This window comes from Arvicanthis niloticus, chromosome 15 (assembly GCF_011762505.2).
Source record: "Arvicanthis niloticus isolate mArvNil1 chromosome 15, mArvNil1.pat.X, whole genome shotgun sequence".
NCBI lineage: Eukaryota > Metazoa > Chordata > Mammalia > Rodentia > Muridae > Arvicanthis > Arvicanthis niloticus.
In genome coordinates, this window is record NC_047672.1 from 26,371,037 (window position 1) to 26,398,284 (window position 27,248).

Sequence of the window (27,248 nt, forward strand, 5' to 3'; positions counted from 1 at the left end):
AGCGTTACAGGGACAGGAAGTGATAGTAGGTGGAACTATTCCCCTTTCCACTCCCTGATTCCTAGGCCCATGGATCCTGGCTCTAGGAGAAACTGGACCGTATATTGAATGCTGATTCAAAGCATATACTGCCTTCTGAAGAATGCTGCCTCAGCCCTCCATGCTGCTGCCACATAATTGGCCCTTTAACTTCAAAAGGCCATTCCATCTTTCTGTCAGGCCAGCTGCTTTGGGATGGTGGGGAACATGGTAAGAACAGTGGATTCCATGATCATGGGCACACTGTCGCACTTCTCTGGCTATGAAGTGAGTCCCTTGATCAGAAGCAATACTGTGTGGAATACCTTGACAGTGGATAAGACATTCTATAAGTCCATGGATGGTAGTTTTGGCAAGAAGCAGTATATGCAGGAAAGGCAGATGAATAACTAGAATAAGTATCTACACCAGTAAGAACAAAACATTGTTTTGTCTATGCTGCCCATTTTAATAACTACGATCACATTGGCTCTGGAGATTCCATGCTGGGATTAAAGGTGTGCACTACCTTGCCTGAGCCTAATCTTTTCATGGCCACTATGCTTCAAAATCTGGACCAAAAGCATATGTTATCCCATGTCAAGATCCAGGTCAGAATCCTGTGTCTTACAACCCCATGATCACAGGTGTGCCCTCCATTTCTGGATTAGAGTTCATTCCAGATGTAGTCAAGTTGACAACCAGGAATACCCATCACAATGTATATGTATACATAGATATACACTGTATATATGAATATATGTATATGTCTTTGCACATATGAAAATTTAAACTAAAATGTTTAAGATTTACCTGTTGGTAAGGTGAATTGTCACCTCTTTTTGTTCTCTAAATATTGTTTTTTTACACTTCTTTAAAAATGTCATATATTTTGATCATATCCTTTTCCTTCCCCAACTTGTTTCATAATCCTTCCCACTTCTCTACCCAACTTCATCTCTATCTCTTTCTTCTTTAAAAACAAAAGTCTCAAAAATCAGTAAACAAAAATCAGAACAACCATCCAATAAGCGAAAAATTAACAAAACAAAAGTGCACAAAAAATGGAGTCCATTCTGTGCTGACCACCTATTCCTGATCCTGGGGCCTGTCCTACAGTGTCCCTGATATATAAGTGCCTGTCTTTTGGAATAAACCTGATAAATTCCCTTTCCCAGAAAGTATCAGATGCAAATAGCTTCTTTGTTAAGGGGGTCTTTGTGTCTACTTCTCCCTCTTAGTACTGGAATTTTGTCTGGCTTGATCCTGTGCAGGTCTGGGGTGTGCTGTCACAGTCTGGGTACTCATGCAAGTGTCAGTCTTGCTACATCTGGAAAGCTCTGTATTCTTAGAGTCATCCACCACTTCTGAGTCTCACAGTCTTTGTCTCCTCTTCCACATAGATCAGTGAGCCTTGAGGGGAGGGCTGTGATGGAGACATCCCACTCAGGACTGATCGCCCTCGAGTTCCACCCACATTGTCTAGTTCTGGGTCTCTAATGTTCTCATCCACTGTGAGAAGCAGCCTTTCTGATGAGAGCTGACTGAGGCACTGATCTATGGGTATAGATAGTTGTTTCTTTCCCATATTCCAAGTTCTGCTCTTAATCTGTACCTTCTAATACCTTCTTCTTTGCTGAAGCTTGTATTCTTATTGTGGAGGTAGGTCGTATATAATTAAGACACCTAGGAGACAAGTATAAAAAGGGATAGTTTTGTAGTCATTTGGTATGAGTTTATGTACTGTCAGGGTCCCATGAAAGTGTGGAATTGTGTAATAGGATAAAGCTTTCACAGGAAGATGTTAAATTCCCTGGTTCACATTCATTTGGCTCTCTTCCTGTGCATATGACCTTGGGCAGGTAGCCTAACTGTTCTCACTCCAAATTAGGGATAATTTACTGTTGTAAGGGACCCATAAGACATGTAAAATGATCAAAAATGTGGTAAAATATGTTTTGTGAGCTTTTCACAGGCGGTAACTTAGGAGACGTAATTCATTCATGAATCTACACATCTAGGGCAACGCTTAGCATAAAATAGATACGCGTAAATGCACTGTTGGTTGAATGAATATGTGAATGAATACAGAAAATTCTTTATGGACAATATAGAAATATAGAATGAATAGGAAATAGTCTCAGTCGCTTTAGTAGGCACTTTAGTCTAAGCCTGCACACAGCTCTGTGACTGTGGTGCTCAGCTGGGGACACATCACAAGTGCTTAGAAGCCTGTATTTTATTTTTCCTCCTCCTCCTGCTCTTCTTCCTCCTCTTCCTCCTCCTTCTCCTCCTGCTCTTCCTCCTTCTTTTCCTCCTCTTCCTCTTCTTCTTCCTCCTCTTCTTCCTCCTCTTCCTCCTCCTCTTCCTCCTCCTCCTCCTCCTCCTCTTCCTCCTCTTCCTCCTCCTCTTCCTCCTCCTCTTCCTCCTCCTCCTCCTCCTCCTCTTCCTCCTCTTCCTCCTCCTCCTCCTCCTCTTCCTCCTCCTCCTCCTCCTCCTCCTCCTCCCTTTCTTCCTACTTCTTCTTGTGCTGAGGACTTAATCCATGGCCTTACACATGCTAGGTTACATATTTATTCTACCATTGAGCTTTGTCCAGCCTTCTGGAAGACTTTTAAAAGAATCAGCTCAAACTCTCCAGTGGGCAAGAGTTCAGCATCTCAGTCTTACTGTTCAGGAAGGAATCACCGTGGAGTACCAAAGTCAGATCTACAAGTATATTGTTTTGGCGGTTCAATACAGAAGTGATTTTCTGACTGAACTTAGGAAACTAAGTTTCACCTTTTTTTTTTTTCAATAATAATTACATCCTTAAAGATGTTAATGTACATTTAAAATAATCAAAAACTACTTTGAATTCATATGCAATGTAGAGTAAGACTTCGTCTCAAGTAATCACACAGCTTGTTCCCCTACATAAAATCATGGGTAGAATATTTACATTTATGTGGGGCTTGGGACTGGTCCTCACTGTGTGGACTGCTAGCATTTCAGGCTGTTTGGTCATGTTAAATTGAGAAGCAGTATGGTTTGCCTTGGATAAAAGCAAATCTAGGGTCTACATGACATGAAGAAAAGTACAACGCATGCACGTGCACGCGTGCACATGTCTGTTTTGGGGTACTGGGGATTGAACTCAGAACCTCACACATACTAGACAAGTACTTTCCCACTGAGCTGCACTGCCAGTCCCACAGGATGAGGCATTTGGGGAATGTGACCAAGGAACAGAGTAACATTTTAGATCACTGACTCCTTTCTAGAATGTAGAGATGGATGCATCAGTATCTCCTCCCAGTCTTTAGATGTCTTGAACAAACCACACTCTTCATTCTCTGACATTTCCCCACTCAATATGTAGGAGTCTTATCTTCAAGTATTAGAATCCCAGAGAGTGGTGTGGATGGCTTGACTCTGAGAGTCATGTCAGTTGAAAGGAGAGTAGATTGAAATTTAGAAATGGATCCCAAAAGGGTACCATGGCTGCATACTCAGCCTTGCATGTCTTCCTGTGCATTTTAAAAGATTTTCTTTATAAAGAGAATGCTACATATTTCTTTGAGTGAGTACATTATAAAAAATATTAGTACCCTTGCCAGCGGTGGTGATGCATGCCCCAGCGCTTAGGAAGTAGGGACAGAAGGATCTCTGAGTGTTAGGCCATCCTGGTCTACTTAGTAAGTTCAGGCAAGTCAGCGAGCCAGGGGTACATGGTCAGACCTTGTCTAAAAAGATGATCACTCTCATATGTCCTTTATAAAAGGACAGTAGGATGCCAATCCAGTGCCATTTTCATACCAAGAAGATGAGTTGTTTTGGTAGTTTCAAGGTTAGCTTTTTTTTCTTGGCTATTTACTTTTTAGTCTCCCCTTCCCTTTCCCTTTTCCCTTCCCCTTTTCCCTTCCTCTTTCCCTTGTCCTTTATTCCCTCCTTCCTTCCTTTCCTCCCTCCTTTCTTTCTTCCATCCTACCCTCCCTCTTCCTTCCCTTTTTTCCTCACTCCTTCCTTCCCTCCTTCCCTCCCTCCTTCCTTCCCTTCTTCCCTTCCTCCTCCTCTCCTTCCCTGCTTCCCTCCCTTCCTCCCTTTCTCCGTCCCTCTCTTCTTTCTTTTCTTATGAGATGGCTTGGCCAGGTCTTGAATACCCTTGACTTGGCAGTTCTCCCGCCTCTACTTTCTCAGTGCAAGGATTACAAACATGCACCAGCAGGTCTGGATTGAAGGCTGGATTTTGTCTCATCCACATCTGTCTGTCTGTCTGTCTGTCTGACTGACTGTGTCTATCTGTCTGTCTCTGTATGTCCTTCTGCCTTTCTGTCTCCCTGCCTGCATGTCTGTCTGTCTGTCTATTGGTGTTTAGAAGAGTCTCCCTGTGTACATAGTCCAAGTTGACTTTGAATGTACTGCTCTCCTGCCTCTGCCTTCATCGTCTGCATGCTGGGATCAAAACCCTGGCATGTGCCGTCATGCCCAGCTGCATTTACTTTTAAAAAGCTGCTTTGAAGGATTTTGGACCCTCTCAGCAAAGAACATCTCTGAGGTATAAAGCCTGAGACATTATTCAAATAATCCTAACTGGATTTCTTAAGCCCTGATCAAATCAGCAAGCTGTTTTGCTTAGCTTCTTGGTCAAGTTCATTCATTAATTCAGAAGGCATTTATTGAGTATTTGCAGAGTCTAGCTCTGGGCCAGATGTAACAAGATTAGTGAATAAATGAAGTCCTGTCCTTTAGGAGTTTATAGTCTTTACTGAATGAAGGCAAGGCAATAATAGAATGCCACTCAAGATGTATGATGGCTTTTATACTTGAAATGTGTTCTCAGTCTTTCACGTCAGGTAATTGACATTAACGTGACTTTATGCACTGGAAACTGAATTATGAAGTATTATCTTTTCATATTTATTTCACAGTTAATATCAAAGTTCTTTTCAGACATGCTCTGTGAGAATACTCATTCCCCACAAAGTGATGTTGTGAAGTTAATAGAATCGTTGGCATTTCATGCTTTGCAGTCTGTGCATTTGGGAAGATTCTGAGCAGGAAGAAGGATGCGAAGTCGAACCCCCATTTACTGTTTAATTAGAGCAACTTGTAGCTAAAACTGCTGCCCTCACTCTTTCCGTTCACAAGCAAGTTCTGCTAGAGTTTCATGACATCTACCACCATGATAAATGTAAATAGAAAAGGATCACTCGCTGATTTTAGTTAAGGTCTCAGATATAATTAAATTCCTTTCCTCTTTGAAGAAAAATGTCCATTCATGTATGAACTATTAAAAAAAAATGATGTTCTGCTGTTTCAAAGGCTAGAAAGCCGAAACCTGAAGTGCCTTTCATACCCCAATATTTTCTAATTACAAATTTTCTATTCTGTGTTTTATGTATCGACTTTTCTAAGATGTACCTTTGGCCATAGACTGGTAGCTGCTTTCAACACCTCTTAACCCATTTCCCTCCTAATTAATGTTTGTATGTGCAGTGTTTATACCATTTTCTTCTGTTAATATTACAATTTCAGTCTTTAATTTGTGTCCATAATGGGAAATAAAAAGGAATGAACCAAAGACCTAGTTGCTTCTATTCACAGGCTAGAAAAGGGCATGCTCTGATGGGAGTCCCAGGGAAGTACTGTCTCAACTTCTCAAGATGCAACAAGATTCTGTATTGTACGGATGCCTTGTGTCCTTTAGTTCAGTTAGTTTGCTACTGGTCAAGCATTGGTTCCTAGTTATGGAGGGTGATGAAACTTAGGCTGTCACAGTCCACAGGTGTCCAGGAGCCGAACTGACTTGTTCAGTCGTTTCTACCAAGACCTGACAATGGAATTTTATTTCTTACCTCTTCCAACACGTTCTCTTCCTCTTCCTTTTCCTCCTCTCCCATCTCTTCTTCCTTTTCCTCCTCCTCTTCCTCTTCCCTGACTCCTTGATCTTCTCTCCCCTTTCTACCTTATTTCCTCTCCTTTTTTCTAACCACGAATTTCTGAGATAGTTTGTGAAACTCGTAAAGATTTGTTTTTCTTTTGTTTATCTAAAATTTAAGAGTTCTTCAGCCATCCTATGGCTTTGTTCTTGGATTGTGTGTGTGTGTGTGTGTGTGTGTGTGTGTGTGTGTATCAAGTCTAAACCCAAGTGGTATTTTTTTTTACTTTCTTCCTCCTTCCTTTCTCCCTCCCTCTCTCCCTTCTGCCCTTCCTTCATTCTGTACCCTCTCTTTTGCCCCCAATAATATTTTAACCAGAGACTTTCATATATAGCTACATCTCGATTCTAAGTAAGTTGTCCAGTTTTGCCTAAAAGTTGTTATGTACCCCATGAAGGCTTTGAATTTATAATCCATCTGCTCAGCCTTTTGCTATGGAATTTTTTTAAGCACTTAAACTTAGTTTGTGGAGATTCTTGAAGACCTAAAGGTAGAACCTATGGTTTCTGAATCTACAAAGCCATGAGGTTTTTGTTGTTGCTGTTGTGTTGTTGTCATTTGTTTCTTTTGTTTTGTTTTAGTGATAAAAACTGGTTTAGCATTAATGGGAAGAATGTCAAACGTAGACAAAAATCCCAAGAACCATGGCAGAATAAGTTCCTTTAATATGGGAGGAAAACTTTTGTGAGAGAAGGATTTCCACAGAAGATTCTCCTTGTCTCTTCCCTCCTTGCCCCTTTGTTTTTTGTATTATGTTAGGCTGTCTAAGCACCTTCAAATATCCACTTACCTTTTTTTTCCCCAAGCCAGGGTCTTGCTATGTAGCCCAGCATAGCCTTGAACTTTCTGTCTTCAGATCTTCCTGCCTCTGTCTCCTGAGCTAATGCTGGGATTCGAGGCCTGGGTCATCATATCACACCTAGCCACTGTTCCTCTCATAAGAGTATGGCAGGAGAGTGTGAAATGTGCTTTATCACGAGGAGCCGAAACTGATGTTATTAACTACCTATCTTGGAGGACACGAGGAAAGGGAGCACTGATTGAACTGTCTTCTTTGAAGAGTTCCACCTTTCTGATGAGTCTGGGGAATGATGCAGATCTAATGTGTTGCCTGAAGCCCGCCCTGGAAAAGCTCCTGGCAAGCTGGTTGTGATCATTCCCAACTACTGAAGACCTGTTTCTGGGACTTTCTGGGTAGAATTCCAAGAGACCCTAAAAGAAACATAGAGAACAGGTCACATTCTGAGATATCTGACACACAGAGTCCAGTGCTGGTACACATTTATCCCTGAGTGTGGAGAACTAGTATTTTTGCCTAACCTCACCAGTCATTCATAGGTGGAGTCTGGATAGGTCAGTGAACGTGAAAAGATGTCTCCTGTCCTTTAGGATGTAACACATCCTTCCCTGTCTGTTCCTACCTCTTCATCTTTCTGCCGTAAACACCTTTCCTTCTGAGGCTCTGCCTTGAGGGGCTTGACAGTACCTGTGCCCCTTGTTTTCCTCTGTTCCTCTTGCTGAAGATTCCCTTGCTTGGGTCGAGGGGTGGCTGAAGAAGTGTGGGCTCTTTCTTGGCAGATGCAAATCAGTCATTTCACATTGAGAGAGCTCAGCTCAATGGACAGTGGTGTGTTACTCAGCAAGGAGGAGGAAACTGCTTTCAGAAGAAGGGAGTCGGCAGATGTCCATTGGTAACCAATGTGAAAAGACTGTGCTGTGCTGGGCAGTGGGGTTGCACGAGAGGGCGTTGTTTCTAGTTCATCTGTGACAACTTGAATTCCTTAGTATCCTAAGTATCCCGCCATCCATTTTTTTCTCTGTAAGTGGTGAGACTCCATGCTTGCCCTCCACCCTGAAAAGAAGTTGAGCTTCCAGCTTCTGGCCCTGTAGTCCTATTACAAAACAGCCTCCTCAAAGCGCTCTGATATGGGGAGATTTGTTCCTGTCTATCCTAGTAGAGGTGTATCTCACCACAGTTGTAAAGGATACCAGATGCTAGAGACTCACTCAGGGTGCTCCAGTACAGATTCTACCCAACAGGGGGCTGTGAGCTCTGTACAAGATTCTCATGTTCATGTGTTTTTATGTACACATGCATGCATGTCTCTCTGTATGCATTTACTATTTATTTATTTATTTATTTATTTATTTATTTATTTTCTTGCTGCAGGAAAGCCATCTCCCGGACAGGCCTCCAGCATCTGGCTCCTGCACATCCTCTCGGTCTTCCTGTGGCAAACGGTCCAGCGAAGGAGCCCAGAGCGACTCTGGACTGGAGCGTAGGTGTCTGCTGTTTTATGTTTGTCTTCTGTTTTGTCTTGTTTTGTCTTCTCCCCCAAGTTAATTTCGGTTCCATGCTGTGTTTTTCTCATCTCACCTTCGGGATTCCGTGAGTCAGAACATGTCTACTGAGAGAACACAGTGGGCAAGTTAGTGGGATCACTAACTGTGGGCTGGAAACCATCCACCCACCTGAAGCCACATGAGGGGCCCCCACTGTCTCAACAATGAGCAGAATAGGCTCATCCAGGGTGGGGGGAAGGAGGGGAGTGGCTATTTTTTTAACTTATCAAAATATCAAAATTGTACATGTTTATGGTGTACCATGTGGTGTTTTGACATGTGTACACAGGTATAGGTACAGAGTGAAGCATATCTACTCAGACATTTATCAGTTATTTATGCCAGAAACTGCCTAAATGACTTTTTATGCCCTTCTGCAAAAGAGTAGACTCTATTATTAGGTTAATAGTATAGAGAAGTAATCATTGTTTAGGGCCATTCTACTGTGAAATGGTATCTAACTATGACTTAGTATCCATTGAAGAGTCCTTTCCTTTATCATCTCCTGTCTCTCCCAGCCTCTATTAACCTGACTCATTCTCAGTGTAAAGTAAACCTCATAATCATTTACTTATAAGTGAGACGGCATGGGGTTCTGCTTCCTGTGCCTCGCCCATTTGACTACACCCAAGTCCCCAACTCCATCTATTGCAAATAACAGGGTTTTTTTCCTTCTGTATGGATAAGTATGTATGGATAAGTACCACATTCTTTCTGACAGACAATATGACATTTTATTGAATTGAAACGTAGCACATAGCATCCTTAGCACGGGTCATGGACCATGAAAAGTAAGCTCTGATTTTCATGTTGATCTCAAAAGGGTCTTGATTTGAACTAAGACTTGAAAGCCCGTTTTCAGTGCCGGTGTATGTATGTGCGAATCCTATTTCCACAGTCTTTCAGCTTGGCAGAATTGAAATCCTTTTAGAGGGACTTGTTGTCGGGTAGACTGGTAGACACTTCTTCCATAAGCCAATGACACAAGAAAAAAACAATTGTCCGGTAGCAAGTGGGACTCGCCCTCAGCTCCCAGAGGGGGAAGATGAGAAATATTCATTTCATTTTTGATGCTTCTAAACCTAAAATTATCAGAACGCTAGTTATATATTGGCACAAATATAATGTCCTGCTTCTTTAAGGTTTAGTAACTTCATCTGTTCTCAATTAGATTGTTTGCATTTTCTTTGACCCAGGTAACTCTTACCTTTTTACCAGTACACACAAGCGTGTAGGCAAGTTGCGTTTTTTTGTTAGAGGAGGGCTACATGAGTGTGGAGGCCAGAGGGCTACCTTCTGTGTCACTCCTCAGGAGTGATTTGGTGTTTTTGAAACTAGGTTTCTCATTGGCCTAAAACTTGCCAAGTAGGCTAGGCTGGTGAGGTAGCTCGAGTTTCTTCCTCCCACACACTGAGATCCTCCTCTGATGAACACCTAGGGTTCCTTCCACTTCCTTCCTGTTGTGAATGAACATGTATGAACATAGTGTTTCAATGTATGTGTGTATGAACAGAATGAACATAGTGTTTCAATGAACATGGCAGTACAGATGTCTCTTCCTGTTATGCAAATCAAAGGATTTACATTTCCTTTGGATATAGATCTGGTAGTGAGAGTGTTAGGTCAGACTATGATTCCCCCCTCCCATTCTCTCTCTCTCTCTCTCTCTCTCTCTCTCTCTCTCTCTCTCTCTCTCTCTGTCTTTTTCTCTCTCTCATTGTTGTTTGGTTGGTTTTTCGTTTTTGAAGAGCATTCATCATATTCTGGCTATGACTGTTACCATTCCTACCATCCACAAACAGGGTCCCTTTTCTCAGCATCCTCTACAGTACATGGTAACTTCTGTCTTTGTGATGAGAGACATTGTTATGGAAGGAGGCGCTGTTCCATTACGCTGATGATTAGGGTTGTTTATTTTAAAAATATATCTGCTCGTCACTTATATGTCTTCCTTTGAGACATGTTGATTTAGATCTACTACCATATGTTAAGGTGGAGTATTCATTGGCTATTGAGTTTTCCAAGTTTAAGTACACACACACACACACACACACACACACACACACGGTGTCACACACAACTGTGTCAGATATGCATCCTGAAATACACAGTCTGTCCCTCTGTTGCCTGTTGTCTGTGCTGGGTAGAAGTGTTTGGGTTTTACATAAATTTCTTTGCCTATTTCTTCCTTGTTTCTTGTTCTTTGGGGGCCTCTTTAGAAAATCCGTCCCATCAAACTATCCTGAATCGTGTCTCCCGCATTTTCCTCTAGTGTTTTATAGTGTCAGGTCTCACGTTTAAGGATTTGGTCTGCCTAAGTTGATGAGAGATAATTTGTCTAACAGTGTTCTCTGCTCCATCCGTTCTTATTAGTGTCATTATGGCAAGGGCCATCATTTCCTTAGCACGAGTTCTCATACCTTTGTTTAGACCCTTTAAAGTGTGTCTGCCACAATAGAATCTCCTATGCATCAACACATCCTTTTTTTCTGCCCCTAGAAAATGCTACCATCCTTGTTTTACATCCTGGCTACGTTTCTTGGGATCCAGGGGTGAAGAAGCTGTGGTTACTTCCTTTACAGAACTAAAATTCATGGATAAAAAGAAATTAACTGTGAGATCATAGGCCTGGGCCTGGAAAGTTCAACAGTTCATGAGGGCAGTGTGTGTGTGTATGTGTGTGTGTGTGTGTGTGTGTGTGTGTGTGTGTGTGTGTGTGTGTGAGAGAGAGAGAGAGAGAGAGAGAGAGAGAGAGAGAGAGAGAGAGAGGGAGTGGGATACACAAAAAACCTCTGGTGATGGTTGATATTGAAAATAGATAGTAAATGTTTTTAGTAGACTTCCTGCCTAAGCTAGTGTTAGGCTAGCAGGCCTTATTTCTCATTCCCATAGAGAGGTATGCACTACAGTATTCACTCATGAGTATTTCTGTCTAGTGGTGGGAGGCTGTGATATACAATAGGTCCAAAAATAGGAACTCAGACTGGGTGCCTGTGGTGGTCTTTTGTTTCTCTTCTTCCTCCTCCCTGGTGATTGTGGGCACCCTATGACAGTGATCTGCTGAATGTCCAGTAGGAAAGCAGAAAGTAGGGAACACTCCTCAGGGAGGCTTCGATGTGGCTCTGGAACCCGCATCTCCGCATCTCCTGGCGGCTATGGTGTCCACAGACGGAAGCGCAGCAATAACCAGTACCCTACTGCACAAAACATTCAGGAAGGAGGAGACGGCTAAACATATTTCAGTGTCTTCTGAATTTTTCTGTCAGAGTTTAAACAACTCTGGCTTTAAACTGAAGCCTTGTTCTACCAGATACACTGGGTATTAACTGGCCCTTCTGTTCAGGGGACCAAATGATGAATTCAGGAATTTCTTGACCTCTCCATGACAACACTTTCGTTTGGTTCCCCTCAGAGAATCAGTCTGAGAACACATCTACTGCTAGCCACTGGACTGCTTTACTAATGATAAAATTTACTTACTCAGTCATGTTATTTATTAAGGACTGATTAGGCTTAGAGCCTCTTAAAAGTCTCCCAATTAAACAGAATACCACAGAAAGAGATAAAATGAGAGGTGGGGGAGTGAAGAATTAGGGCATAGCCCAATGGTAGAACAACTGAAAGGCATATAGAAGCCTCTGGTTTGGCTTTCCAACACACACACACACACACACACACACACACACACACACACACACACACACGACAGGCACTCCAGTAACTAGCCTTGGTTGAGGTCCTAGTTTCATAGAATGCTGAGTAATGGCACCCCTGAGAGCCTTGACCCAGTAGCACAGTGCAGAGCAGGGTTGATAGGAGCCCCTCGTTCTTTGCATCCTCCTTGATTCTTCAGCAAAAATTCTTGCTTCATACCTCTTGAGCTCAGGGGACTAGGCATCATGTCAACACCCCAACACTCCGGCACCTTGACTTTACCTGTAGTTGCATCAACACACCAACTTGAAAACAGTTGGGGAAACTGTTCAGGGTGCACCTGGAGTTTTAAGGCAGGTCATGACCAACCTGGATTTGGAATCTTCATCCCTAGGGTCCTAGTTTTTGTAGAAAGGACCCTACTCTGAATCTAGGATATGTGTCAAAGGCTTCTAAGGCACACAGTTTATTCCCTTCAGAACAATGGCCACAGGCTTTGGGGAGGGGTCTGCTCCTGAGGATCCTCAGTGCAGGCTGAGGGAGCTCAGATAAGGGTATTGCATAGCCTGGCCAGGAGCACAGTTCTGGGAGACAGTTTTGTGCGCATGAGCTTGATTAACTTTAGGGAACTCATCTTCCCCTTCTCAGTTCCCTCCTTAGTGACACATATTCCAATGTGCCTCCCCCTCCCCCCACTGTAACTTATTCCTCTAAGCCCCTACCATCTCTCCTGTGGTTTACTCAAGTGGCGTCTTGTGACTTTGGTCAGTGGCATTTGCTTTATAAAGTTGTCACTATTTGTTCTTGCTGCCTGTACACAGGCTGTCCTCCCATGCAAGACACTTCTTAATAATGGTGCATAAAAGTGTCATGTCAACCTTCAGTAAGGTGCTCCAGTCTCCTGAGGACAACAATGACCACTAGGCCCAACCCAGCACATAGACTACTGTTTCCTGTAGCTTCCCTACATCCCCTTCTCTCCCCCTTTTGGCTGTCTCTGTCTCTCTGTCTATCTCTCTTTCTGTCCCTCCTTCCTCCCTCCCTCCCTCCCTCCCTCCCTCCCTCCCTATCTCTCCATCTCTGTCTCTGTCTCTGACTCTGTTTCTGGACACCCTTCCATCCCCAGGCAGGGATCATCTCTTTTGCATGCGATATCTCTCATTCCCTTCACCATATGTGTTTCTCTGCTCATAGTGAGCTGTCTTATAAGCAGAAACCAGTTAGTGTTTCTTGCTTGATTTATCTGAGACCTTCAGTTAGGGCTCTGGCTACCCGAGGAGCCAGGCACTGTCTTCTGCCTGTTTTCTCTTTAAAGCAGAGAATGCACGACAGCCTAAGGGCTGCCTGGTTACTGATGCCAGGGCATAAATTGATTGTAAGGCCACTGCTCAGTCAATAAGAAGTGAACTTATCCTTGGAAACTGATAGGAACTCAGATAATCTCTAGTTCCTGTAAAGCTTGCTAAGCATGACCCTGAAGCCAACTCGTAAAAGAAACAAATATAAAGTTTCTTAATGCCAACTGACCCTGCCCCCAACTCCTACCCCCCCTTGGGTCTTTCCCAATGCAGCATACTGAGGTACGAGATCATACGTGTGGAGAGGCTTGGTTTTCTACTCCTCATAGTGGCCTTTCTTCTCCTCTCAGTGACTACCTATAGAGGCTGTTCCCTTTGACACCATTAAGATACATGTCAGCCAAGCCAGTTTGGGCAGAAATAAGCTAAATTACTAGAATGGGGAGGAAGTGATGTCTAAAATAGAAACCCAAAATATTTTTGTCTCCTGGGCTGGAATCCAAGCTCGCAGCTTCGAGTGAGTTAGCCCATTTAGAAGTGTGTCAGTGCCATAGATAATATGTGTCTTCCTAAATGTCACATGCCTCCTCTGCAAAAGGGACTCAATTTACAGTTAGAGCTCTCCTCTGTCTTTAAGATTGTAACCAATAACAATGGAGGCGGGCCTCTTTCCTGCCCACACTGTTTTATACTTATGCTTTTTCCCCTTAAGCTGTCTGGAGCGAGTCACAGGCCAGTGTGAACGTGGGGGAGGGGACAAGGCTGGGGGCATCCACAGGCTCTTCCTTCAAGCTCCTGTCAATCTTAATCTCAACATCTTTTGCTCTGATTCTCTTTCATTTCTCCACCGGACCACAGCCTTCCACCCAGCATTCCCTGGGAAACAGAACTTCTGTTCAAACCAAACCAGCCCTCCCCCATACACACCAGCTTCCTTTTTCTCTAGTTGATGAAATAAGCACAGAAGTGCTTCCCCCCCCACCCCACCCCCCAGCAGAACAGAGACAGAACAGTCGGTACATTGCCTCACAGTTCAGTTCAGGGACAAGATTAGGGAACCAGAGTTGCTCTAAACTAGGTTATGAAATTAGGTCACTTTATCTTTACAACCTTGAATGAGAAGCCAGGAAGCAGCTGGGGCTTGTGTGTGCATGTGTGCCTGTGTGTTGTCTGTGCGTATGCCAACATGGGTGAGTGCGCACATACATATGCCAGTGTTTCTGCATGTTTTCTCATGCCAGCCCTGTTTTGTGTGAGCCTAGGAAATCTGTGCTCCGTACCAGGTTTGGGTGTCATCACCATAGCATGTCCTGCCTCCCACATCTCTTCACTCTCTTACCTACTTCAAAACACTTAGGAATATGAGGCAGTGCAATGATACCCCTGGCCTGGGAGAGCCATGTCAGTGTGGGACCCATCTACTGCAATGGGCTCTCCGTCTTTATTTTCTGGGATCAGGGTACTTTAAGATACAGCCTTTTATCGTTTCTGCAACAACACTCCTGACAAAAACAAACTACGGAAGGGTTTATTCTGACTTGTGGTTTAAGAAGGGGTCCAGTCCATCATGACAGGGAAGGCTGGCAGCCAACCCATGAGGCAGCTGGTCACACTTGTCCACACCAGGAAGCAGAGAGAGATGAACTCTGTACGCAACTCACTTCTTATTTATTCAGCCTGGGGCTTCAGGCCATGGAAGGGTGCTCTGTCATATTGGATGGGTCTTCCTACCACTGTTAACCAATTTAGAAGCCTCCTCACAAACCAGCCCAGGGAATGTCTTCCAGGTGATCATTTGTGTGCCAATTTGGCAACCAGTATAAATCACCAAAATCGCTTCTCAGAATAATCAGATTCCTTGGCTCCGCATGTCTGCAGTCAGTGTCGTGGCCCAAATGTACTGACACTGGGAAAGTTACTGCTTAACACTCTTCAGTGGAAACACTGTGAGCCATAAATTAAATACAGAATACAAAGGGACTCACGTGTAAGCAGTAGGAATAACAATGGGAGCCCAGCTCAGTGCCGTGGTTTGTTTCTATCCCCAGTGCTGACATGCAGTATTTTAGTGAAAGGTGGTGATCACATGACGGCTTTAGTACTTGCTTTCACACTCAGTTTTCGAGACGTGGGTTATGTGCGGATGGCGCAGCTTGATCAGTGCGTTCCCTGAACATCTCCATAGTCAGCAGCCATCTTCCGCACAGCCCCCTCGTGCACCAGCCAAGGCAGTTGAGCACCTGTTACCAGAGAGCAGGTTTTTAGGCCATCCACATTCACATTTTTTTTTTTTTTTGATTTTGTATGGATGTTTGTAAAGAATATCTTATTTATAACTCCAGTTATTTAAGAAAAACATTTTATAATCTCCGGTCGTTGTTTCTCTTGTTTATTCACCTACGATGTAGATACACTACTCTTTTTGGCTTCCATTTTTGAGGTGGGAATCTCTGTATCTCAGTCAGCCTGAAACTCGTTAGGTAGCCCAGACTAGCCTTGAACTTTTAGTAGTCCTCCTGTCTCAGACTTCTGGGTGTTGGAGTTACATATGTTTAAAATGTTTTCCTGGCTCCTACTTGAGCTCTTGATATGTTTGTTATTCAATTTGTAACACTCCTCTTTCTTTATCTTTTTATCTGTAACTATTACAGGATTTCTGCAGAACTGTGGCAAGTAGTCATATCTCTATTTGTAAATCTATCTATCTATCTATCTATCCATCTATCTTCTATCTACTCACATAGAGGGTCCTAAATAAATATGTCTATTGTGTAAATATGCATGTGGGGGATCACAGGCGTGTGTGTGTGTGTGTGTGTGTGTGTGTGTGTTTACAGGGAGATTTGTCTCCATATTCCAAAGACCACAAAAAAATGCCATCTCAAAGAAATAAGGTGATTTGTTTTTCTGTTTTCTACAAACAGGCAGTGTTGAGATGCATAGTATTTGAGATGTCCTTTCATTGTTGATTTGAGGAGAGGAAGCAAGAAAGATGTTCCTACTTGGGAAGGATAGTCACTAAAACTTGGAGCCAGAAAAAAGATATGATTAAACAACAGTATTAAGGGAGAAAACTGAAATAAGTTAAGGGTACCCTGGCTGGCAGGCCTGTCGGAAGGTTTAGGTTAGCAGATTGAATTTGGACTTCATTTCAGGTATAATAGAGACTCACACAAGCATTCAAAGCTTCAGAGGGGCACAATCAGAGGTGGATTTTAAGGGACCTGAGTGTACAACAATGTAAAATTTGCCAGAGCGGGTGTCAGATTCAAAGAAGAAACTGGGGCTTGATTAGATTTGCTGTCTGGTGAATTCTAAGAAACTTGGGGACAGACTCAGACATAAAAGAAAACCTAGACAAAAATAAGAACAAAGAGAAGTCTGTATTCCTTGGAGATAGAGTAGGCTGCTGTGAATACTAGACTCAAATGTATTATCTCTTACCCATGCCACAGACCAGGACTAGTCTAGGTGGTTGGGTGGGAACTAGACTCGTTTTCACAGTTATTTAAGGACAGATATTGACTTATGTTGGCATCTCTTTAGGTTTACAAAATCACTTCAAAGGCTGATCCCCTCATAAGCCTTGGTGGCAGAGACAACAGGAGATGCTGTGGATGGATTTAATGGTCCCTGCTTGGAACCTTAGCTCCTGCTCTTTTGCTTAGAGCTTGGTTTCACGGCCACCCTAACTGTAAGGGAGACCAGACAATGACATCTAGCTATATGTTCAGGAAGAGCAAATGCTTTTGGTGAATGACAGTCTTGGTTAAATGACCAAGGGGGGGCGTTGAATAATGCCAGTGAATATGGAGTGGGGAGAATAAGGAAAACCAGAAAGTGATAGCAGTGTGATTTAAACAAAAAAGGAAAGAAAAGGAAAAAAAAAAAAAAACCCATTAACTCCTTATCGTGTACACACTATCGACATATAATGATGGAACAGAGAACAATTATTTTTATAATTTTACTTATAATACAAGTGAACTGGGGTTCAAGGAGGTGAGAGGGTCCTGAATCATGTGGCTGCTAAGTAGCCTATGTACTTTACAGCCAAGTCCATGCCATTAGCTCACAGCTAGAAAAGGAGTCAGGAGAAATGTAGCAAGCCAGTCAAAGTCACTAATTTGTCTAATCCATTCTAATGCCAACACCACCCAGCTATCCTTTAGGCAGAGTTGAAGACCACTTTTACTTCTGATATTAGTTGTAATTCGGGAATCTCTAAGACTATACTGTGGTTGGAGAATTCGCTGGCAAACATGTGTAACTCACCGAAAGCTGTTATACTCACACTCCCGGAGTGTCACCATGCAAACAAGATAGGTATACAAGGAAAAACAGAGGGAGTAGGGACGTGCAGTGTAGGCAAAGGGTATGCCATCATTTTCTTGCATGCCTCAAGTATGGTGAGCTTCCGTATGTTGCAGTTTGTGACTTCAAACTAAAGGACGTAACATAACAGTAATTATTGCCCTCTGCCTCTCTAGTGATCGACATGCAAAATAGGTATTTACTCACTTATTCTGTGACTTTTAGTTTGTTTTCTAGTTTTTAAAATGTATTGAGATTTGCTGAATACCAGGCAGTAAGTCAGTTGTTGTACATTTAATGTTTTTATGGATCTTAGAACTTAGTATGAAAGGAAATGTTAATCAAAAAAAAATTATGCCAATATGTGAGTAAGTGCCATTCTTCACTGGCAGGTAATGGGAAGGTAGATAATGGGAAAGAAGCATGAATTTATGACAGAAATTAACACAATAACTTGACTTGGATTGTGGGGCATTGAGGACTTTTTGAGGAAATAATTCTTGATTTGATGATCATACTACAAATTAGCCATATAAATTAATCCAGAGAGGGGTAAAGAATTTGGAGAAAGACAAAAAATATATAGTGAACACTTTTTGATGGGACTAGTTGAGCAAAGATCTGATGAGGTGAGGGACACACAATTTTGGCATCTGCTTTGTGCAAGGTATAAGCAAAAGGCTTTATTTAAATTCAGTGCATTTGACTCAAGACCTTCTACTCTGTTTGAGAAGCTGCAAAGGGATCAAGGTACCTGGAAGTCAACCACCAGATGGAGGCATAGGAGAAGAGGTAAGAAAAGTAGGAATTGAGAGACTACAGATAGGAAAAGAACACAGAACAACACCCACGGACTGTGTAAGAAAAGGACCTTTCATCAACATGAATGGTTAATAAACAAAATAGCCACTTGATCAGACTTATATTTTGAAGCTAGATAGAAGAGGGGAAATTAAGGAGACCTGGGAAGAAAAAGTAGCCTGTTGCCCAGGAATGTGGTTGACATCTCTCTCTCCAATTTAATCAAGAATTTCATCACAGTGTTTGCTCTGAAGGTTGCTGACATAGAGACAATGTTCTGTTAATATGAAGATGCTACAAATACAGGTGCTAACATCACAGTAAATTATAATTAAGGCCTAAGTAAACATGACCTTTGAGTATGACCTTTCTCTTTACCCAGTGGCAGATCTTCAGATTTCTATAAAATATCAGGTTTAACCTATTAAATTGTGATCCTATCCAAGGTTCCCGTGGACTCACTCTGTAATGTTATTTATTGAAAAGGGGGAAAGGGAAGACTAAAGTTACTTAGCAACCATTTGAAGTTAAGTTGAGAGTCACCAAGATCATGCACACACACAAGACTTGGTGTCCCATGCTTGAAATCCAAGCGCTTGGGGGTGTTGTAGCAGGGGGATAAAGTATTAAATGTCATATTGAGCTATGTAGCATGTTTAAATTAAGGACAGCCTGAGCTACATGAGATCTTGCTTCAGAAAACCAAAACCAAGGAAGAACAGATCAGTGAAGGAAACCCAGTTCCTGCAAATGTTAAGGATTTGAGATGCTTATTAGATCTTCTGGAGAGATACTGTGTGCAGGTGAGTGAGGCCCAAAGAAGAGGGTTATATTGAGTAAATAATTTGGAAGTTAACAATTACTCAATGCATGCTACAGTCAAGAGAACTCAATGCAGTAACCTAAGAACTGAATGTGGATGGAAAAGAGTGAAGACCTGAGCATTGAGCTTCAGAACACTTTAGTGTTGAAAATTCGGGTACAGACAGTTCCAGCAAAGCAGTCTAGGAAGAAGTAACCACAGAGGCATCAGAAAAACCAGCAGAGTAGAAGAAAGGGCCTTGAGTTGAAGGGAGTGGTCTTCAAAGTTGAAGTTGCTGTTGAACATAAGATTGACCATTGGCCATTGGATTCAGCCATGTGCAGTCACTGGAAATCTGGAAAACAGTGTTGGCGTGTGCAGGAAGAACACCCAGAACTGGGCTCAGGAAATCATAATGGTGCATTAAAGAAGTGACAAAATACAGGCATCCTCTGTTGAGCTTTCCCTCTAGAGGGAGAAGTGTGGAAATGTGTGTCAAGAACTCAACTATTGATGAACTTGTTGTTTTCTGCTCTTATTTTCCTGTGTGTCTATAACTATGATGCAAGTCAGTTCTGAGTTTTATTTTTTATTCTTGCAACTCCGTATCACGAAGTTGTATATGACCAATGTCTATATCTGTACTTCTTGGTTTCATAACATTCTCTTGTGCTGTACTTCTTGTGACCATTTTTTGTTTGCTCCTGGAGAGTTAGATTAACCGAGTCTGGTGTATTCTTATCTTTTTCTTCCATTAGAACTATTTCTTTTGAGAGTGTTTCCTAAGATAAGCATACTAATTTAAGCAATGATTTTTTTTACTCTTGTCTTTTCTTTAGCTGTCTGTGCATTTTGCTTTTCTGCCCATCACCTCTAGGCTTTTCCTGGTGAACTCCAGAGCTACGTGTTTATCGCTTTGTGTCTTTTCTTAAAACTGATGGAGATGCTTCATGCCATTTTCTCTCTTACTCTTATTTTCTTCACTGTGGATTTTACTAGACAGCGAAGAACACAATTTTGTATTTTGGCTCACAGACATGCTGTAGATTCTATTACCTAAAAAGCTTAAAGAGGTAGGGCGAAGTCTTTTGGGTCATCAACTCCAAAGCACATTAGAGCCATCTCAAGACCTTTGAGCAATTATTATATACAAGTGTCATTGCGATTTACTTACACAGACTCTCTGATTATGACACCTGCATATTTTAAAAAATTTTTGGGTCATCGAGTAGATAGCTCAAACTGAGAACCAGTATACCAGACGGTGGCAGGATACAGTAAAGCCCCTTGCTTTTCCCTTCCAAAATCCCATCTCTTTTAAATCAAGTTTCCATCCAAAATGAGGCTAACAAAAAATAGTAGTCTTTGCTGTGGATGGCTCTGAGGCAAGAGTGACCAGCAAGTTTCTGAAAGCTTGTAAGTGACATACCATTTAGCAAAGGAGTCTGGGGCCCAGGAACTATGGGCCACAGAAGTCGGGTATGGGGTGCTTGCAATAGTCTGACGCCCAGATCCTTACCTGCCCTTCTGGGGTGCCATTATGGGTCGACCCAACTTGTTACTGTCCAAGGTTCTTGACATTTGCTTCACTCTAACGATTTTATATTGGACTCCTTAGAATCATCGCCAGATTTCCTCTGAAGCCCTTCCCTTTAGTGTTTGCTGTTGCTATGTCATGTTTAGCTTTCGACTTTTCTAGTCAATTTGCCATGGTGAATTATCATAGCATCCCAGTGACTGGTGCCAGCACTGAAGAATAAATGAATGAGATGAACAGTTAAATGGAAAAGGGATTGTTTTTGTATAACTAGGTAGAAGTTAAAGTTGGATGGTAACTCCTCTGTAGTATTTTAGATTGTAAGCATAGATTTCTTTAGGATATCTTTAAAGAAATGCCTTTTTATCTTATTCTCTGATGATGTCATCATTTTGTAAAAACGTTTCAGATCCAATTCTATGTCTAGTATTTCTCTTTGGATAGTGTTTCACAGGAAAAGGAAAACTCTTTTTTTTTTTTTCCCCATGACTGTTCATATACAAATCGAGCATTATTCACCAAAGAAGATTACTGGGGAGAAGACAAAAGGTCACTTTTTGGTATAGTGGGAGACCATCATTCTCAATAGCTTTGTTTTCTTTCTGGGAAACTTAGTCGTGTTTTCTAATCCGAGACAAGGTCTCACTGTGTATCTCAGGCTGGCCTTGAACAGGACTCCTGTCTCAACACTGTTGGTATCACACAGGTGCTCTAGTCTGTGCCTGGTTTAAGAGTGGTTTTGAGGCACTTGGGGTTGGATATGGGCTGTCCTCATTTCAGGGTCTCTCTAAGCCTTTGACATCTATATACTTGATCTCTTTTCCCACACAATCACATCTCACTTCTGCTGTTTTGAGACTTATGTTACTTGGCTCCTGAAGCATCTCAGTCCTAGATCATAACATGGCTTGTGGAAGTTCTTGCCTGAGACTATTTACTCTGAATAAAATATGTATTGTATTTGAATTTCAAGAAATTTATTCATTGTAAATATAAATAAATAAGTAACATGACAACTAACACTCCTTTTCCCTCTCCCTTCTGGAAACATTGGTCTGTATTTCTGCTTCTCTCTTCCAATCCTTGACCGTTGCGGGCTGTTGTGTGGATGCTTCTGGAGTGAGTTGTCCTAAGATGGACTTCTGACTTATTTGGTTGTTCTGCAAAGCTCTTTACTGAAGTCATCCTCTGTCCTCTGCTCAGGCTATTATCACAAAATATCACAGACTGGGTGGCTTAAGCCACAGACATTGATTTCCCATCATTTTCAAGCTAAGAAGGTACACTGGGTTCCTGGTGAGGGCCCTCTTTCTATCTGGCAGATAGCTATTTTTGTGCTGTGAACTGAGATGGCTTTCCCTTAGTGCATATATGTGAAGAGAGGGAGCTCTCTCTTGGGTTCCTTCCAATAAGGACATCGATCCCATGATGAAATCTATACCTTCATGGCCTGATTACTTCCCAATGGCCCACAATACCATTACACTGTAGTTTAGATTTTAACATATGAATTGGGGACAGGGCTGTAGTTCAGCTCGCAGTATCCTCCATCAAAAGATAACTGTTGATTCTTGATTTCTGATACAGAACAAGATGAAACAACAGGGCTTTTTCTATAAACCCAATAGGCTTAGTTTCATGTTCCTTTAGGTTAGTCTAATATAGTGTTTTCCCAAATATCTTATCCTTTCTGAAGATAAACACAATACACAATTAGTACATAAATTCATATTCTCTAGCGTGGCATATCAGAAGAAAAACCATGGAATTCTATTTGCCACATTTATTAACCAAATGGCTGCCCTCCTCTCCAGTACACACTGCACATTTATGCATAGAACGGGCTTGTTGCTCACCATGCTGTACCTCACAGCAGCTCCACGCAGCATCAGAAGTGTGCATTTTTAGGAAGCAGACAAATTACCCTGTTTGTAAAATTTAGAATTAATTGGGTGGAAGGCTTTACAGAATTAGCAATCTGTTTGGATGAGTAGAAATGTGCCTTGTGTTCCAGAGAGGCAAGCTAAATATAAATGCCTTGTCAGGCAGACTTACCTGGAGTATTTTAGTACTATCATCCTCCCCCTTGGCTAATTCACTCAGCAGAGGCAAATTTTAGTCTCATTTTGGTCTCCTGTGTCATCGTATCATCGAGGTGGGATCTGGATTAAGAAGACTTTACATGGAGCCAATCAGAGTTGTTGTCTTTTCCCCATTTGTTGAAGATGTTTCAAGGTGATGCATCTATGGAGAAGGCCTTTATAGAGCTCATAGATATCTCAGTTATAAATCAAAGCTCCCAAATGCCATTCCCCTTCCTGAAAATTCCATAGGGTCATCTCCATCAGAGACTTTGAAGATCCTGTGAAGACTGTCCAAACTCCTTAGAATCACTAAGTATCTTGCATAAAACAAAATCCAGAGTTGAATTTCCTCCCTTGATACTGAAGAGAAAACTGAAGTGGGCGGGTCTTTTCCTTACAGGAGAATGCTGTGAATGGGGAGCACCTATGGCTGGAGACCAACGTCTCAGGCGACCTCTGCTACCTGGGGGAGGAGAACTGCCAAGTCCGATTTGCAGTGAGTATGTCCCATGATGTCCTCATAGTCTTTCCAGGAAACAGCCTCTATGTCTGTGAGCAATAGGGAGGAGAGGAGCAGTGTGCCCAAATATCCCAGGATGCACTTGGAAAGGCTCCATCCTCATGACATAGAACTTGCTTCTTGCTTTTAAGTTTTACAGATTGTGTACCAAGTTCTCATGGCTCCAGGTTGTAAACTTTAAAGACATCAGGGTTTCTCTGGGTAGGCTCCACATTAGTGTATTTGATGCTTACCACCATAGTGGTTGTGGGTGGCTGTTGTCCATTGGGAATCAGAGAGAGGGTGCATGTAGATGAGGGAATGTCACCAGTGGTGCTTTGTGGAGTGGCAGGAGGCCTGTGTTTAGATGGAGGGAGTGATTTCTCTGAAGGATGGTGGCCATGGGATGGGGGTATGGGTGTTGAAGATGGACACAGTCATGTGGGATGTAGATGAGGTTGGCCTCTTTCTACACTGAGATCTGGAGAGCATAACTCCAGAAATGACTTGATAAATCAAGAGCCATGTGAGTGGGAGTGGCTTTTACTTATTAAAACTCACTTTGTGCCCCTATTTAGGGTTTAAACTTCTCTTCGGGAGCTAGGTTTGGGAGCACATACCTAGAATCATAACACTGAGATGTAGGATGACAAATTTGAGAGCAGCCTGGGTCACATAGTCTCCTGGTTTCCTATTTCTGTTACTGTGACAAAATATGCTTTAAGGGGCAAAGATTTATTAAGTTTACAATTCCAAGTTATAGTCCACCATTGCAGGGGAGTCATGGCAGGAACTTGAACATATATTCATACCCACAATCAAGAGCAGAGAGAGAGTGAACACATGCATGCTTACTTGTTCTTAGCCACTTCTCTACATTTTATACTGTTTAGGATAGCCTGCTTAGGGAATGGTGCCACCCACAGTGGGCTGGGTTTTCCCACTTCAATTAATGTAATCCAGACAGTCCCCCATAGACATGCCTACAGGCCAGCTTAGACATCTAGACAACCCTTATTGACATATTCTCTTCTCAGTTTTCCTGGATTGTGCCAATGTAATAATTAGAACTAAAAATTGCATAATAGCAGTAGAGCTGACCCTGGTGGCTGGGGTATAGGTGAGCTGACCAGATGGTGTGAGCATGGGAGAACCGGCCCTGTCTCTTGTCTGCTGTACAGTAGCTGTATGGTGGAATCATCTAGGGAGCAATCCTTTCCACTCCCTTTTGCCCCCAACACTAGTGGAGGACAGGAGAACTAGCCCCATGGGTCATGAAAGCAGAAGAGCTGGCCCTGCCCCTCACCTGCTGCAGTACTCAGGAGAGTGGGCCCTGCACCTCACCTTGACAGTAGGGTAGAGCTGGCCCTAGTTGCAGGGTTTTCTGGTGAGGCATGAAGGTATGAGAGTGGGAGAACTGGCAGGCTTACCAGCTCAGACACCTCTTATGCCCAAATCTAGGTTTTTGAATTGGCCTACTCCAATATCAACTGCTGGAGTTCATGAAGGGGCTGGTTCTATAAATCCAAACATAGGATCTCTGTGACACAGAGCAACAACAGGATATCCAAGAGGAGTCTCAGTGAGGATCCAGTATTGATAGAGTACCAGACCAAGGAGTCATTGCAGTGGACATTTGAAAGCAAAGAAGTGTGGACAAAAGGGTAGACTGTGGGACGCACTGTGACACACTATAGCTTCCACAATGAGATTTTTTTTTCTCTTTTGTTGCTGGGAGGTATCGAGGGTGGAGGGCAGCTGTAAGGGGAGGATGAATGAGTGGGATTGGGGTGCATGATGTGAAATTCACAAGAGCCAATAAAAAGCTTTGTTTTTAAAAATTGCATTGTAGTAAGACCCTATCTCAAAAACTTCAAGGGCAGAAGACGTAGTTCATTAGAGTTCATTAGAAGACTTAGTTCATTCTACTAGGTAGAATACCTGCCTAGCATGTGTAAGGCCTTAGGTCTAATCCCCAGTGCTGAAAAGAGAAAAGAAACCATGAAGATTGAACAGTGACTGTAAATAAGTATGTTAGGGTGAGACTGAACATTTAATGCTGAGAAAGTAGGCTTAATTTTTGCCTACGTTTAAAAACTCAATCTGAAAATAGAGTGGCAGTAAACTTAGGATAGAAAAAAAAAGAAACAAAGAAGAGAAGACTTCCTTCCTATTTAAGAAAATGATGTCATAACTTACATAGTACTTTATTTTTATTATTATGCATGGAAATGGTCTGAGCAAAATGTAAGGCATTGGGCTGATAAACAAATGGGTTTCTGTTAATGAGGACAAAGCTGAACTTGTCTCCAAGCTTGTAGAGGAGTAAGGCACCTGAGGACTTCCTGGGGCTGCTAAGACAACCATGTCTCAAAATCAACACTTTTCCCCCTCATGATAGCAGCTTTGATCACTGCACCCACATATCATCGTTTAGAGAAGCGTTGTTGTTTTGGTGAGAGGTCTTTGTTTAATGGATATAGGAAATAACAAAGGGTCCTGGAATGGCCCAGATGAACAGGCTGTGGATTTGAAGTCAAGGAACTTGGCTTGGAATATCCATGTTTCTACCCACCGTGTGACATTGAGGATTCATGACCTTTGGGCGGCGGCTATCTTCTAGACAGAAAAAAGAGAGTAGGATTAAATTGCTTTTAATTTTGTTTCTAATTTGGATCTGTAATTAATCGTTTGCATTTCTTCTAATCTTGTTGTGAATTCAATTGATTTAAATATCAGCATTTCAACTTTATGCATATGTAGTTTTAATTAAATTATAATTGCATGGGGTTTGATTAAATTAACCAAATCTGTGAGAAGCTCAGCTGTTTGGACTAAAATGCTATAAATAATGAATTAACATTAAGGTGTTAGATAATTGTGTAAACATTGGTCTTGGGATATCAGATATGAAATGGTAGAAGTGAGGCTGGCTTTGCCTGTGGATACGTGCTATATAGATCCTTCTGTCACCGGTTGGAGTGGCTCATTACCTAGTCCTGCCCCTCTCCAAATTGCTCCCACTGGCCCTATTCTGGGCACTCATTTTGGGACAGCTGCTTGTTATTTCTCTTGGCAACTATGTGAATTAACACAGGTACCTCATTTTCTCAGCATGTCACTAGGTAGGGCAGGCTAACCTTTGTATAGCTGGTGCTGAGATCCTTCTGCCTCAACTGCCCTAGTTTTGCAGTTACAGGTATGTCATCAGACCCAGCTCCAAACTAAGCATTTCCACACTATTTCTGTCCATCGTTGTTTGGCTATTACCTCTACCCCAGGACAAACATAGGGCAAGTAATGATGTCAGCATAAGATCCAGGGTAGAGCTTTGAAAACTCTGTGTCCTAGAATCTCTTCCCCTGTGAAGTGGAGACGTGTTGTGTGAGAATTTGATGCAAGGCATAGGCAGGAATTAAAATTAGAGGCAGGACAGGAACAGACCAGATGCAAAAGGAATACATTGCCAATCTATATGAGACATGCAAGCAAAGCCACCTAGATGAAAACAGCCCCAAGGAGGCAGTCAGTCCCCGTGAGCCTTATATTAGCTGAGGTTTATAGAATGACGAGCTCTAATGCTGGCTGGTTTAGGCTGAGATGACCTGTCTCCTGATCACTTGGCAGGAGTGTAAATGAACAGTCATCACGTAACTGGTGGTACGAACGTGGTAAAGGCGTTCAGTAGCTTCCACCTTTACCACCCACTTCATACTGCGATGCATGGGCCATCTTGAATGCCATGTTTTGGGAGAGACATTGAAAAGTAATGCAAGATCCAGAGGGGAGTGACCAAGTTTGTTTAGAATATGGAACTCTGTGGTAAAGAAAAATTCAGTGGCACGATTACAACTGAGTATTAAAGAGGGAATGTGTAGAGGAAGACCTCATATTGTTTGAAGAGCTGCTTTGAAGGAAATTTCCACCCATAATGAAGATTGAACCCAACCCTAGATCTGGACCCAGGGACTCTAACA

At 42.3% G+C, this 27,248-nt stretch overlaps 1 protein-coding gene across 4 annotated transcripts in view; it reads left to right on the forward strand.

Annotated features, from left to right (window-relative positions):
• The window catches only part of Dgki (diacylglycerol kinase iota), a 423,756-nt gene that overhangs the window by 140,403 nt on the left and 256,105 nt on the right, over positions 1 to 27,248 (forward strand). For all 4 annotated transcript variants that reach the window (XM_034519548.2, XM_034519550.2, XM_076913542.1 and 1 more), the window contains exons 2-3: positions 8,110 to 8,218; positions 23,173 to 23,268. In XM_034519548.2, coding sequence (XP_034375439.1) covers positions 8,110 to 8,218; positions 23,173 to 23,268 — 205 coding nt within the window. The remainder of the gene's footprint in view (positions 1 to 8,109; positions 8,219 to 23,172; positions 23,269 to 27,248) is intronic.